At 40.6% G+C, this 12,929-nt stretch overlaps 1 protein-coding gene across 1 annotated transcript in view; it reads right to left on the bottom strand.

The window, feature by feature from the left end:
* Positions 1-9,032: 9,032 nt before the first annotated feature.
* LRMDA (leucine rich melanocyte differentiation associated) overlaps positions 9,033-12,929 on the bottom strand; it is a 935,990-nt gene continuing 932,093 nt past the window's right edge. The window contains exon 7 of the mRNA XM_077823336.1: positions 9,033-9,112. Coding sequence (XP_077679462.1) covers positions 9,033-9,112 — 80 coding nt within the window. The remainder of the gene's footprint in view (positions 9,113-12,929) is intronic.

Genomic DNA, 12,929 nt, shown 5'->3' with positions numbered 1-12,929 from the left:
AACTGATGCCTGGAAATGTAAGTCCAAACATCCATCAACAAGCTTGGCTGCGTGGCTAGAATACTGAAGATATCAAATTTACCCCCTTCTTTTTCAATCTGCGCCTGCCAGTTTGCAATGCAGACAGACAGGTGTATTAGAGCAAAGATTATAAGCCTGCCCAAACTGGGCAAGCAGAGCCAAACAGATCACGACACGTGAATGTGCTAACTTCCATACCACATAAAGCAGATACATGTAGTGAAATTCATTCCAGGCCTGTACAAAACAGGTCCCTGTCACCAGAATGTCTGCCAAGAAGAGATGGTTATGCCCACAAACCCCATTCCACACGGTTGGCTACAGAGGGCCATAACTGGCCAGGAAAAGGATATGGCCAGGGTCACTGGAAAATAGGCTGATTCTGAACCTCACCTCTCACCAGTAGAGCCCCTGCTGAGCCAAAGCTTTCTCTTTACTCCTTTGTAGCAAACACTAGGGAGGACAGTGCTGTAACACCCCCAGTGGGTGCAAAGGAGCCTGGCTGGTCAGAAAGATATAATTTATAAGAGGAATTTTCAAAATCGCTGAGTGTTGCCCTCAATGGAAACACTGGGCATTTCTGAAAATCCCACCCTACAGCTCCCTGTGCCATTTGCAGTTAATCTGGCCCATGAGTCCTGACTCTGCATTCCTTGTTGAGGCGAAACTGAAATGAATAGTGGGATTTCGGTGGGAGTTTTGCCTGAGCAAGGACTGTAGGATCGGGCTGACAATATTTATTTAGACCAGGGAGTTTAGCATTTATGTTTCAAAATGAAAAGATCACTTAGAATTATGGGAGCCACTCGGAGAATTGCCATGAAGGCAATAGCTGTCTTCACAGCAATATCAAGAGGTGTCAATTTAGGGCCTTCAGGGTTGGTTTACCACAAACACATTTTATTCCTCTGAAGACTTAGCAGTGTTGCCTCAGCCCGAGAGAATATCAGCATCTTGGAGGAACAGATCTCAATTTAGGTTCTGGAGCTTGCCAACATGTAATAGCTTTAAAAGTCAAAAAGTATAACTGTCCATCCTTTGTAAATTGCCATAAATGCAGTGGCAGTCTGAATGACTTCATAGCAGTACAATAGGTGCCTTCATGGCAATCTGCATCACACTACTCTATAGTTCGCAATCACTCAGACTCTTATTTTTTGGCAATCTTACTAACCTAAATAAGTATGTGTTGAGCCAAGGAGCTGACACTTTGCATAGCTGAGACATCCAACTCTTTCCTATCTTGAGTCTCACAGAAAAATCAAAGGTCACAGCTACCCACCTTAAAAGGATCCAAAAAAGTACAAATTAAAAAGAGACTAACAGGGAGTTTTCAAGTAGATAAATCTTTAAAAAATTGTGCATATGCTACTTAATAGGAAGCCAACACGAATAAACTATATAATGGTCAGTTGATAACCCTGTAGATGAGATACTGGGGTGGGACTCAGAAGATGTGGGTTCAACTCTTTGCTTTGTCATAGACTCCTTGTGTGATCCTGGCCAGATCATGTACTCTCTCTGTGCCTTAGGCAGCTATCTATAAGATGAAGATACTGCTACTTCCTCTCTCATAATCTTTGTCCGTCTTGTCTATTTTCACTGAGAAATTTCTGGAACCGAGACTGTCTCTTGCTGTGTAAATATACAGCACCTATCCAAATGGGGCCTTGGTCTCAGCGGGGGCTTTTAGGCACTAACACAGTGCAAATAATAAATACATACTATTTTTATATAACGTATACAATATAGAGGATCATTCAGACCTATGGGGTTCCATATTTTATACCACATATTGTGTCCATTGTGTGGCGCCAGCCTTCAATTCATTGTCTAATTTATTAGTAGTAGCATTGTCATAGCGCTAGGAACCCCAATCATTCACCAGCACCTCACTGTACTGGATGCTGTAAAAACACAGAAAGGCCCAGCCCTAAGGAACTTACAGTCGAAGTATAAGACAACCAATGGATATGGACAGACGGGGGAAGACAATGAAACAATATCACTCAGCATGAGAAGCAGTGGTAACAGCACACCAGCTGCCTAACCATTAATACATGTTTTGTAACCATCATGACAGAGAGTTTTAAGGAGGCATTGAGAGAGGAAGACAATGAGGTGGCCTTGTGGATGTTTACATGGAGCTCTTTGTGGGAGAAAGCACAAGGGAGTTTATTTGAAATTTTAACAATTGGGCAATCAAAGCCTGTCATCACTGGGTAAGTGGAGGCAGGAGTCATCAGCTTCACAGGGTATATGTCTTGTCCTTACCTCATATTGCATACCCTTTTGATTGGTAAGCATATGTGCACTCTCAGACCTGTTCCCATCATTCAGAAAAGGAATGGCTGGGGTCTCAGTAACTCCAGATGAAGATAGTTTTCTAAAATACAGAATATTTAGGATTAAAATATAGGGATGGATGCAATAGCTTCAGTTGGATCACAAAATTTGCAAATCACTGAGCTCTTCAAATGAATGGCTCAGCAAAACAATGCAAGAGGAGCAACACAGCTTCATAAATGAGCTCTGTTTGCGTGATCTGACAACAGTAATTTAATTTGCATTATAAATACTTCATAATGTGTTAGTAAGGGAACCACAGCATATTTTGTAAAAGTGACAAAGTCTTAGCAATAATTACACACACAAAAATCATCAGTGTACAATTAAAATCACAAAGAGGAGTGTGGAGAATGGAAATTTCTTTGTACGGAACATTTGGAGATTTTGAAATTTGCTCTTGTACCAGTTAGGAATGAAGCTGGAAAATTTTGAAATTCCTCTCCAAAAGAAAATTCTGAAAGAAATTTAGTTTCAGGTCAACCGTAACATTTTGTTTTGACAAAACTGAAATGTTTTGGTTTGATTTTGATATTTTTAATTTATATTATTATATAATGAAAAGTTATTTCTCACAAGGAACAATCAAAATGTTTTGTTCCAAAAATGTTGAAACGGGGTGTTTTTGACAGTGCTGGAACTTTTTTCCTATTATTTGCTTCAAAATGAAATCAAACATGATTTCACAAAGCATTTTGATTTTGACAGACTAGCATATTCCTGCAGAATATGGTTCCACTGAAGTTTTCCCACCCAGTTCTAAAAATCACATAGGAAATGAAAAAGTTCAGGTTCCAGCAACAACATTGATTAAGCTGCATTGCACATCTCCTGTATATTTTCTGATAAGCAGTTCATCGTGGGCCCAGATATTCAAAGAGATCTGCCAGTGCTCCCATGGAGTGCCAGAGGGAAAGAGTCCACTTTTTGTACAATCAGGGCCATATTAAATGAGATTTAAACAGAACAGCAACAGAAAGTACTGGTGCAGCAAAGCCAAATTAAGGCTGCTCCTAGAACAGTACCATTTTGCATTTCCTGACTCTTCTTGAGATTTTGAATTGTGCAGCTTTTAACAGCTGAAGGAATTTTGTTAAGCATTCAATACAATTTCATTTCTGTTTCTTACACGGATGAAGCCTGGAATAGTTCAGAAAGTTATGAGCATGTGAAAAAAATAAATATAATGGAAACAGTTTTGCAACCTTAACTACATCAGGGCACAGATTTCTCAGCTGTTGTCAGTTTCCATCAGGGGCAGTTGACAGGGGAACAGCATGGGAAATGGTTGAGTCTCATTGGCCCTGGGGCCACTTCTGCGTTTAAGAGTTTCTCTAATTTACACCAGCAAGCTATGGGGCCCACAGGGCCTTCCACTTACTAGGGACTGCTGGAACACACCTAGGTTGAAGGATGGCAGCACAGGAGAAGGCCATACTGGCTGTATACCTAACCAAATCCAGAAGAGGATGCCACGGTCTGGGGAGCGATGTGGGTCTTAGAGGCGGAGCAGAAGTAACGACGGTGAGACACCACTAGAGGAGAGTGCTCCGGTGAAATGAGCGCTAATTCCCAGGATGGCCATCAGGAGGCACCGCAGTGGTGAGTCCTGACCTGTTGCAGTGACATTCTATGGTGTGCTTAACAATACAGTGTGTCAGACTTCACCAATGTAACCTAATATTGGTTGCCTTTCTAACAATAAACTCTGTGTCTTCATTATTTTTAATCTGTGTTAAAATAATCCATGTTAACTATCTTTACTGCAATCAGATAATGTATGGTAAAACTGCCATTGCCTTGTCTAAAATAGAATTCTAACATGAGCTAATTAACGTGTTAAAAATGTTATTTTCCTAGTGAACATGAGCCCTGTGTCACTAATTATTTTCCACAAGACATGAAATCTAAAGGTAAGAACTCAATATTGAAGTTTATTGCTGCCAATATTCAGGCACAAAGACCTGCATGGATTATATTTGATTTGCAGATTAAGAGCTCAAAAAGAGCAAACTTTTACTCATGTGAATAATCCCCTTGATTTAAATGGGAATGCTGGCTTGAAAAAGGACTACTTGCATAAGTAAGCCATTGCAAGATTGGTCCTTAAAGTAGAAAAAAGCCTACTCATTTACTCTAATAGTATTATCGCTAAGGCCCTGATCCTGTTTCCCTCCAAGAACAAACATACATTACTCCAGAAACTTCAGTTTGGATATTTTATTTTTCAATATAACTGTCACAAATACATTAACAAAACACAGCAGCTAGACACAGTTCCCTGTAAAACCACCCATCTCCTATTCCCAAATATGGTTAGCCAACAAATAATACAGCTATCCCACTTCGTTGTTCTGCCAGAGCTACAGGACAATGTAGTAACTCCATAGAAGCAATGTATCTTTAAATCCTGGTGGCTTAGCGATGACCTTTTTTAAATAGTTTGGCAGATCACCATGTGAACTGTTCAAGAGCCACTTGTTAGTTGATAACTTACTGACCCCCTGCAACTTCCTCAGAAATCGCCCCTGAGAGAGTTTAAGAGGCAACTGATTTGTTTATTATCCTATTGTTTGGGTACACGAGAAGGTGCGTGCACACATACTTCAGCTTGGGGAAGGAAAAGAGAAATAGTTTGATATTGTGTGTGTCATCTCTGCTAAGACACGATGGCAAAATATGGTGCACAGCACAGCTTCCATTCAGACAGCACCGGGAAAGATGGCAAAGTCAATTCTTACACTGCTGCAAGGCCTTGAGAGGGATGGGAGGGTGGAAAGACTGGCCCCTGGCTGAATCTGATTTATACTTTAAAAAACCTGGTACTCTTACTGACGAGAGAGCCCAGACGAGTGCTGAAAACAAAACTGGTTCACAATGAACCTTGTAAATGCTCATCAAAAGCATTTGTGCCCCCTACTCCAATATGGTATATACATTGCACTCGTGTGCACTCATCATTTAAGTGCAGTATTGGATTAAGCAGAGTCAGTGAAGGGAGTTAGAAAATAGCTAGTTCAGCGTGTCAGTGCAATATTTCTTAGGCTGATTGGTGGCATTTACAAGGCAACTGAGGACAGAGAATGGTTCTCATTTTCATCATCAAGTTGGATACACCAGCAAATGAGGGCATCAGAGCCCTGATCCAAAGCCCATTGAAACCAAAGGAAAGACCCCCACTGACTTTGAATGCAGCTTTGAATGCAGCTCATCTGGTGGGTAGCAGCTTCTGCTGACCAAGTATTGGTCTTCCCATGCTACTGGACAATAGGATTGTTCCTAGCTGTGTGGGAGGTGATTAAAGCATTTACATTTGCAATCAATAATTCTACAGTCCAAACTAGTGTTTTCAAAGGAACAAATTGTCCCATAAAATTACATTATTGGAGACTGTCCTGATATTCCAAGAGTGGGCAGAGTTATTATGCAGAGGCCTTGGGTTTGGGAACCAGATTGGGATCAGTGAGGGTTAGGAGGGCCATGCAAGGGACAGCCTCACAAAGGAGAGAAGGATGCAGACACCATCACTGTTATTTACTACTTGTACTGTGGGTTGTGCTGAGAAGTGCTGGTCATGGGCCAACACCCTTCTGTGCTAGCTGCTGTACAAACTCAACACAAAAAGAAATCTCCCTGCCCCAAAGAGCTTTTCTGCACATTCATGTACATAAGCTTCAGCAAATGCTCCCAGCCCTCAGTCACGGGGACATAGCCCTCTGCTGCAGCTAAGGAGAAGAAGGGGAAATGCGTGTGTGCTGTGCATGTATGCAGCTTCAAGGAGAAACTGAGGACCCGATGAAAAGGATATTTTAGGACTAGCCTACCCTGAATCTCCACCCTGAAGGTAGAGTAATTTGATGCGGATGAGGCAGGGGGATCTCTCCTTAGATCCCTTTCCTGTCAAGAGATTGACATATTACAATTTTGAACTTGTGAACAACCTACAGCCCAGTCCTGTAGCTCTGACTCAGGCCCAATTTGTATCAACACCTAAGAAAGGACCCAGCAGGACTGAGCCCAAAAGATTTGCTACACCCTGAAACAGTATTTCAGTTCAAAACATCTGAGAATGAAATACCTTGCATGCTACAGCAATGTATGTAACACAGACAGCAGTAAACAGTCCCACATGTCTTTAAATAATATACTAATACATTATAGCCATAAAAAAGTAATAGTTAAGATTATTCAGATGACTATACAGAACTAGTGGATTTCATTGAGAGTTCTAATTCAGCTAACTTTACTTAAAGTTGCTACGTTATTTAATACTAAAAAAAAATCTTTGGTCACATCTCATTCCAAAAATATTATTGCCTCCAAAACATTTCTGAGAATGATACAAAGGGTTTTGACATTACAAAAAGTAAATAAGGAAAAAAACAAAAAAAAAAAGAGAGAAAAATCATGTGGTCAGTTTGCAAGTGTTTTTTATTGTTTGAGGCAGGGTTAAAGCCTTTGATTGAGACAGGAACGTATATGCAACCAGACGGAATGTGACAGTAGGTTATTCTAGACTCCTCTGTTTAGCACCCTGCTGCCTGTAATATGCTTTGGTCAAAACATGAGCTGATGATTCAGAACAGATATTATGATACAAATGAGCTAGGATGGCAACTTGCTGTTATTTTGGTCACTGAGTTAGAAATCTAATAATTATTTATGTCACAAAAGAAGCAACCTCCTGAGTCCCCAAAAGCTCAGGAGCCTTTTAATCAGAATTTGGTTTCCTATCTGCAATAGCCAAATAAGAGACTATGACATAAGCGAAGTTGTGCTACCGTAGCCACAACTCACTTCCCAGCAATTTGTACAGCAGCCGACTCAGAGACAGATCTGAATTTAAAATAGATGGGGCCAGATGCACAGCTGATGGAAACTGTGTAGCTCCATTAAAGTCAACGGAGCTATGCCAGTTTATAGCAGCTGAGGATCCGGGCCCTGTATATTTTAAATATATTTCTATTAGTATATATTTTTATTTTCAAATTTAAAAGTAAACGTAACGCTGGTTAGCAGTTTCATATTGACAGCCATGGTGAGTCAAGTCTTCCGTTCATCCAGAGAGGCAAATAACATGGACAGTAGCAGTGCCAGCTTCCCTTCATTCCTCTGCCAAGGTGCCTCATCATTTCCTGGAAGGACCACCTCTGGCAGAGAAAGACATCAGTCTCCAGTCCCATTCCATCCACAGCATCTGCTGAAGATTGCCAAAATATGGGCCACTTGTAAGTATTTAGGTTTGTGAGAGTCACCCGTCTTCTAGGAAAGTGAACAAAGACCACCAGCTCATTTCATACAAGCCAACAAATAGCCACCAGATGGTAACAGCTCTTAGACAATACCATCATGGGCTGGTTTTGAAATCGCAGCCTAGAGGTGAAAGGCTCTGCATACTCTTTGTCAATCCCATGACATCTAGTCACACCAAACACAATGTATTAACTCTTGGGAACTTGAAGCACACAGTAACAAAGGAAATGAGTCGTTGTTCCAAACACGTTCACCTCATTTGCTAAAAAGACTTGTGAAATGCTAAGGATTTTCATTTTGTGACTGAAAAGTTGACAAGAAGCCATGTTTACATAATTGGCATGTATATTAATAGGGGATTAATAATGACCACAATAGGGAGGCGACTAAGATATATAGCAAGATTGTAAATTATGTAGATTCCAACAATAACGTTAGTGATATGAAACAAACAATTGTACCTTATTTTCCTCTAAATATCATCTATGCTCAGCAGGGTTTTGTTGCTTTCTCCTTTCAAAACATTTAATTCTAAATCTAATCTCTGCACATGTTAAAAAAATCTTGTCAAATAAACCAAGCATAAGTAGAACTGTCACTACCATAATCAAGCATGTACAGTTAAACAGTGTGCTCTCTGTGTCACATATTCTGCAATGTTAAAAATGGCCCCACTTCTGAATGTTACGATGTAGTAAAACTTGAGATTTAAATCAAAAATAGGATGCTTTGGTTCAGTTGTGTGTGCAAAACTGCTTCGACCCCTTTTCTTCAATAAAAATATGCAGATTCAGTGCTATGCATTGCTAACGTGTTTTCATATCAACATTGCTGACAACATATCCTCCGCCCCCTTAAAGAAAGGGCAAAGGAAACTGCGAAGTTTGACTTGTGATAAACACGGTCTGAAAAGGTTTGTGTGTGTTAAACTTAAGTACCTAATACTTGGGGGGGCGGGGGTGGGAATAAGGGCTTTTTAAATCTTCAGTTATAGCTGCTGTTTTATGAGCATATTGACACTGCAAGCCTCTCTCACTCAACATGCAAACTTTAGATAAAAGCATTGCTCTTGCTAAAACCAACTGAGCATGCTCACTGAAGCCCCAGGTGTGACCTTTGCTCTTCTGTGTGCAGCAATTGGACCAGGCAATCCATCATGGTGTTCATCCTGTCAGGCCTGGTGCTTGGCTGCAGCTGTCTGTCACACTGGTGGATGGGACCTGCTTAAAGGCAATCATGTCAATCTCTATGTGACTACTCAGACTAAGACAGAAAGATGATCTTGACAGGCTTGGCAAAGTCAGCAGAAGGTACTGGAGGACTTTAGTTACACGCAGAAAATGTAGATGCAATTTGTGCTTTTTGTGTGCATGTTTTGTGGATTGTTTAAAGAGGCATGGAACGGTGCTGTTTTATAGCTGGTCATCTCGAATGAATCTGTTGCCTTCCGAATGTTTCCCATAGTAAATGTAGCGACATTTTCCCAGAACACCTACAGTGAAAAGAAAACAAATAAGGAAAAAGTGAGCAATTAGCATGGTATGTAATGGAACGATATTACTGAGGTTGGGGAAAAGAAGGTTCCTCTGTGTTTGGCAACTGCTCTCTCCCTCTTGTCTTTCTCGGAAAGCAAAGTATGTTAATTTGAAATTAATTTATTTTAATTAATGGCACTGGGGTCAGCCCTGCAAACACACACTTGAGTACCTTTGTGAATCACCCTGTTAAGCACATATCCACGCCCTACTGCTTTTTGTAGGGATGGCATTGTGGATAGAGTTGTATGTTTGTCTGTTATTGTTCCAAAATATGGATATGGGGACGAATCTTTCTAAACCACATGGTTTTATTGATAAAAAAAATAATACCAGCAAACAACAGCTTGGCACTGATCTAGTGATATAAACATGAAAAAACTCTGTTCAGACATCCTCACAACAGCCCTTTGATGTAAGTAATTATTATTATCCCTACTTTGCAGAGACAGAGAAGTGAAGTGACTTACCCAAGGTCATCCAGACCTCACTGCCCTCCTTTTCTAAATATAAATGGCTCTACGAGCCAGAGCAATGATAAAGGGAGAGCAAGGCATATTGTCTGTGGAAGCCATATTTAAATGTTATACATTGTCCTTCCGCTAGTGGTGGTGGCTGATATACAGCGATGGCCAATACCCTTACATGGGAGTGCTGTGGCAGTTACTGACAATGCCTCCTTTTGCCCCCCAAGGCATATGCAGTCAAATTATTATTGCCTCCTGCACAAGGAAGCCATGTGCAAGGGTCTCTCTGTCTCCCTCTATCTTGGGATTTTCTAAAGCTCTCACCACTATAGTATCTAGCTAATCCACTCAAGGTCCACCAACACCCAGCCCATAGGAAACAAAACATTATGTATAGGGACAAAAACTGGGAGGGAATATTCTCATTTACTGTGCAGGGCTTTAAATTTGACAGATCCCACATGAACAAATGGGATCTTATTAGCTGCACCTACATGCAGCATGAATTAAGTATTCTTTTAATAATCTTTATGTAACGTAGCAATATAATTATAAGCATCAAATAAGCTATGAAATCCCTGGAAGCAGGGGCTGTGCTGGATTAAAGCTAATCCCTATTATTGTCTCCTTTTTTAAAGCATCAGGTTATAACACATTCCTATGGAAAGAAATTGATAGGCCTATCACCTGTTTTGAAAAACACATTCCTCTTAAGGGAAGCACAGAAGAGGGCTATATGTGCTTTGCTTAGCCCCTTCTCCGCTTCCTTCTCTCCCTCTCTCCAAGTCTCCAATAACCTGATTGATCAGTGGAGCAACTTCCACATTCAAGGGAAGAAATTATTCGCCTTCATAAACCAGTGTCTGGTCAAAAGCAAGTTCTCATATCCTGAGATGCAAAGCGTGGTTGTCATTAGTTGGTAGAAAGCTTGGCTGGGCTTCTAGTGGTAGAGCTCTAAATTCAAAGGATATGAACAGTTTATTAATGACCTTCTTCAGACTCCTTTTTCACTGTCATTGATAAAAGTCCTATTTGAGGTCTGCAGTGTTTCTTCGGGACTGGAAGCGAGACTGTTCACAGAGATCTTGGTGAGAGAGTGCTGTTTGATGAATGCTGGAGACTGCAGCAAGGTGTCAGCGCTTAGAAAATGAGGCAAGGACATGAGGTATTAATACTGTCAATGATCTCTTGACAGGAAAACAGATACGACATTCACCGTCAGATTTAAATAGACATCAAGTGCATTAATGACAAAAGGGCAGACTTCAAACAAAGGGGGCTGGATGGTGCTGCGCTGAGCGAGTGCAATAACCTGATCTGAAAAGACACTGTCAGAACTACAGACAGACCTAGAATTGTGTGCGGTGACAGAAAACAGAGATGCCGACAGAGATACCGGTGCCATATTATGCCAAGTATATTCTAACAGTGTCTCCAGCTCTAACTAAATCTGACATCATTTCCTATCACTTATAGTATTCTCCACTGCTCCTGCAGAATATTTCTCCCCAGACATCATTACAAACTCCACTGTAGTTTTAGAGTTACTGGCAGGCCTGTTCTGTCATGGAGGTTGGGTCTAGAGGCCTAAGGATAACCTCAGTCAATCTAAATTTGGAGTTTGCTATAGAAGTGCGCTCATTTTCACTGATATCTCAGCTACTTGAGGTGATCTGAACGCTAAAGTGTGAGGAGCTGTCACCTTGAATAAAATCCTTAAAGCAAAGACGCTCAGTTCCTGGGATGCTCAGCAAAGATGTCGGACTGTCTGGCAGCAGGAAATGAAATCCAGCTGCTGCTGCTCGCCTGGGGATAAAGGTGCTTGGGCTAGTGACAGTTAAAGTCAGCTTAAATTTTTGAACTCCCGCAGCCTACAATTGTTTAAATTAAGGAAGTGTTGTCTCCACAGAGATTCCCTACCAAGGCGCACAGCTGTGATTCGATTGCCAGGCAGATTATACACACTGCTCAGAGAGCCTTGATAAAAGCACAGTTGAAAATGTTGCCATGAGACTTTATTTATCATGAAGGTTATTTGTAAAACAATAGGCTTGCTCATAAATTAAATGGTGACTTTTTTTCCCTCCTCCTCTCCCTCCACTCCCCTGGCTTGAAGAAAACTGTGAAAATTACAGAGGGTTTATATGCTGCAGTAAGAGCTTTTGATGCTACGGTATGGAATACATGGATTTAGGAAATCTACTGTGTCTGACTAAGTAGGAGACAGTTTCCCCCGCACATCTGCCATGTGTTCATTTGTTTGCAGCTTCACAAACTCATGTGTGTGTGTATGCGTGCACGTGTGTGCAGGGGATGACAACATATTTAATGATGTGTGGTGTTTTTAATTAAAATATCTGGCATTGGTCATAATAAGCTAAGTATACTCTCAATGCATCAACCTAATGCACAGCATTCTGAATGAGCTTTCTGCTCGGGGCTCTTGAAAAATGACAACATGAGATCTCTTGAGGGATCGTCTCCCTCCAAATGAGGTTCCAATTTTTTCTTAAGTAGCTGCTTCCACCATCACCATAAGCTGTTAAAACTATAATTAAGAAAAAATTACATAGGGAAGAATCATGTTTAAATATACCTTTTATCTTTTAAATTCCCCCTCCTTCAGAATGGATGTTCTAATTATGACGGGTAAGTAACAACCCTGCAGTCACTTGTGTGTGTTGTGGTATCAGTCTTTCTTCACCAACACATTGTAGTGTCAGCAACACGAGCGTTGCCTTAGCTGGGGGAAAACCCAATTATCCCCATAAATAAATAAATACATACATGCATACTAAAGCAAGTGAAAAAATGTTAAAGTCATGTTCTCTCCTTTTAAATTGGGTGTGTGTTTCAGAGAGTTATTATGTCATCGATTCCTCAATGTTCTTTTCTAGAGTAAAATATGTTTTCACTTCTTGATATTTTTCTTGGGGACCAGACAGTAGAAGGAATTCACAATGGGTTATGGGACAATGCACTTCTAGGTCACCAGTTCAAATCAGCTCAAGTTAGTTGTGACCTAATGCTAAGACTATCTGGTGGCATCCTGGTGCCATTGCATGAGTTGTTGGCTTTAATTTTCCTAATGCTTGTAATAATTCTGATACAGGTAAAAGGTGCTACCATGTATTAGCATATAGTAAAGTATTTGCATTTAAGAATATTAGTGAAAAAGATAATCTTATTTACATTAGGTGAGAAGGACTATATTCCATAAGTAAACCAAAAGGGCATATGATACTTTATACAACACTATACTATGTCTGTGTTCAGGGGGATCCTAAGCAGAAGTCCTGACTGCTTT

The sequence above is a fragment of the Eretmochelys imbricata genome, chromosome 7 (genome assembly GCF_965152235.1).
Source record: "Eretmochelys imbricata isolate rEreImb1 chromosome 7, rEreImb1.hap1, whole genome shotgun sequence".
In the NCBI taxonomy this organism is placed as follows: domain Eukaryota; kingdom Metazoa; phylum Chordata; order Testudines; family Cheloniidae; genus Eretmochelys; species Eretmochelys imbricata.
The sequence above is the reverse complement of the archived record's forward strand: the minus strand, read 5'-3'. Positions and strand labels throughout refer to the sequence as shown.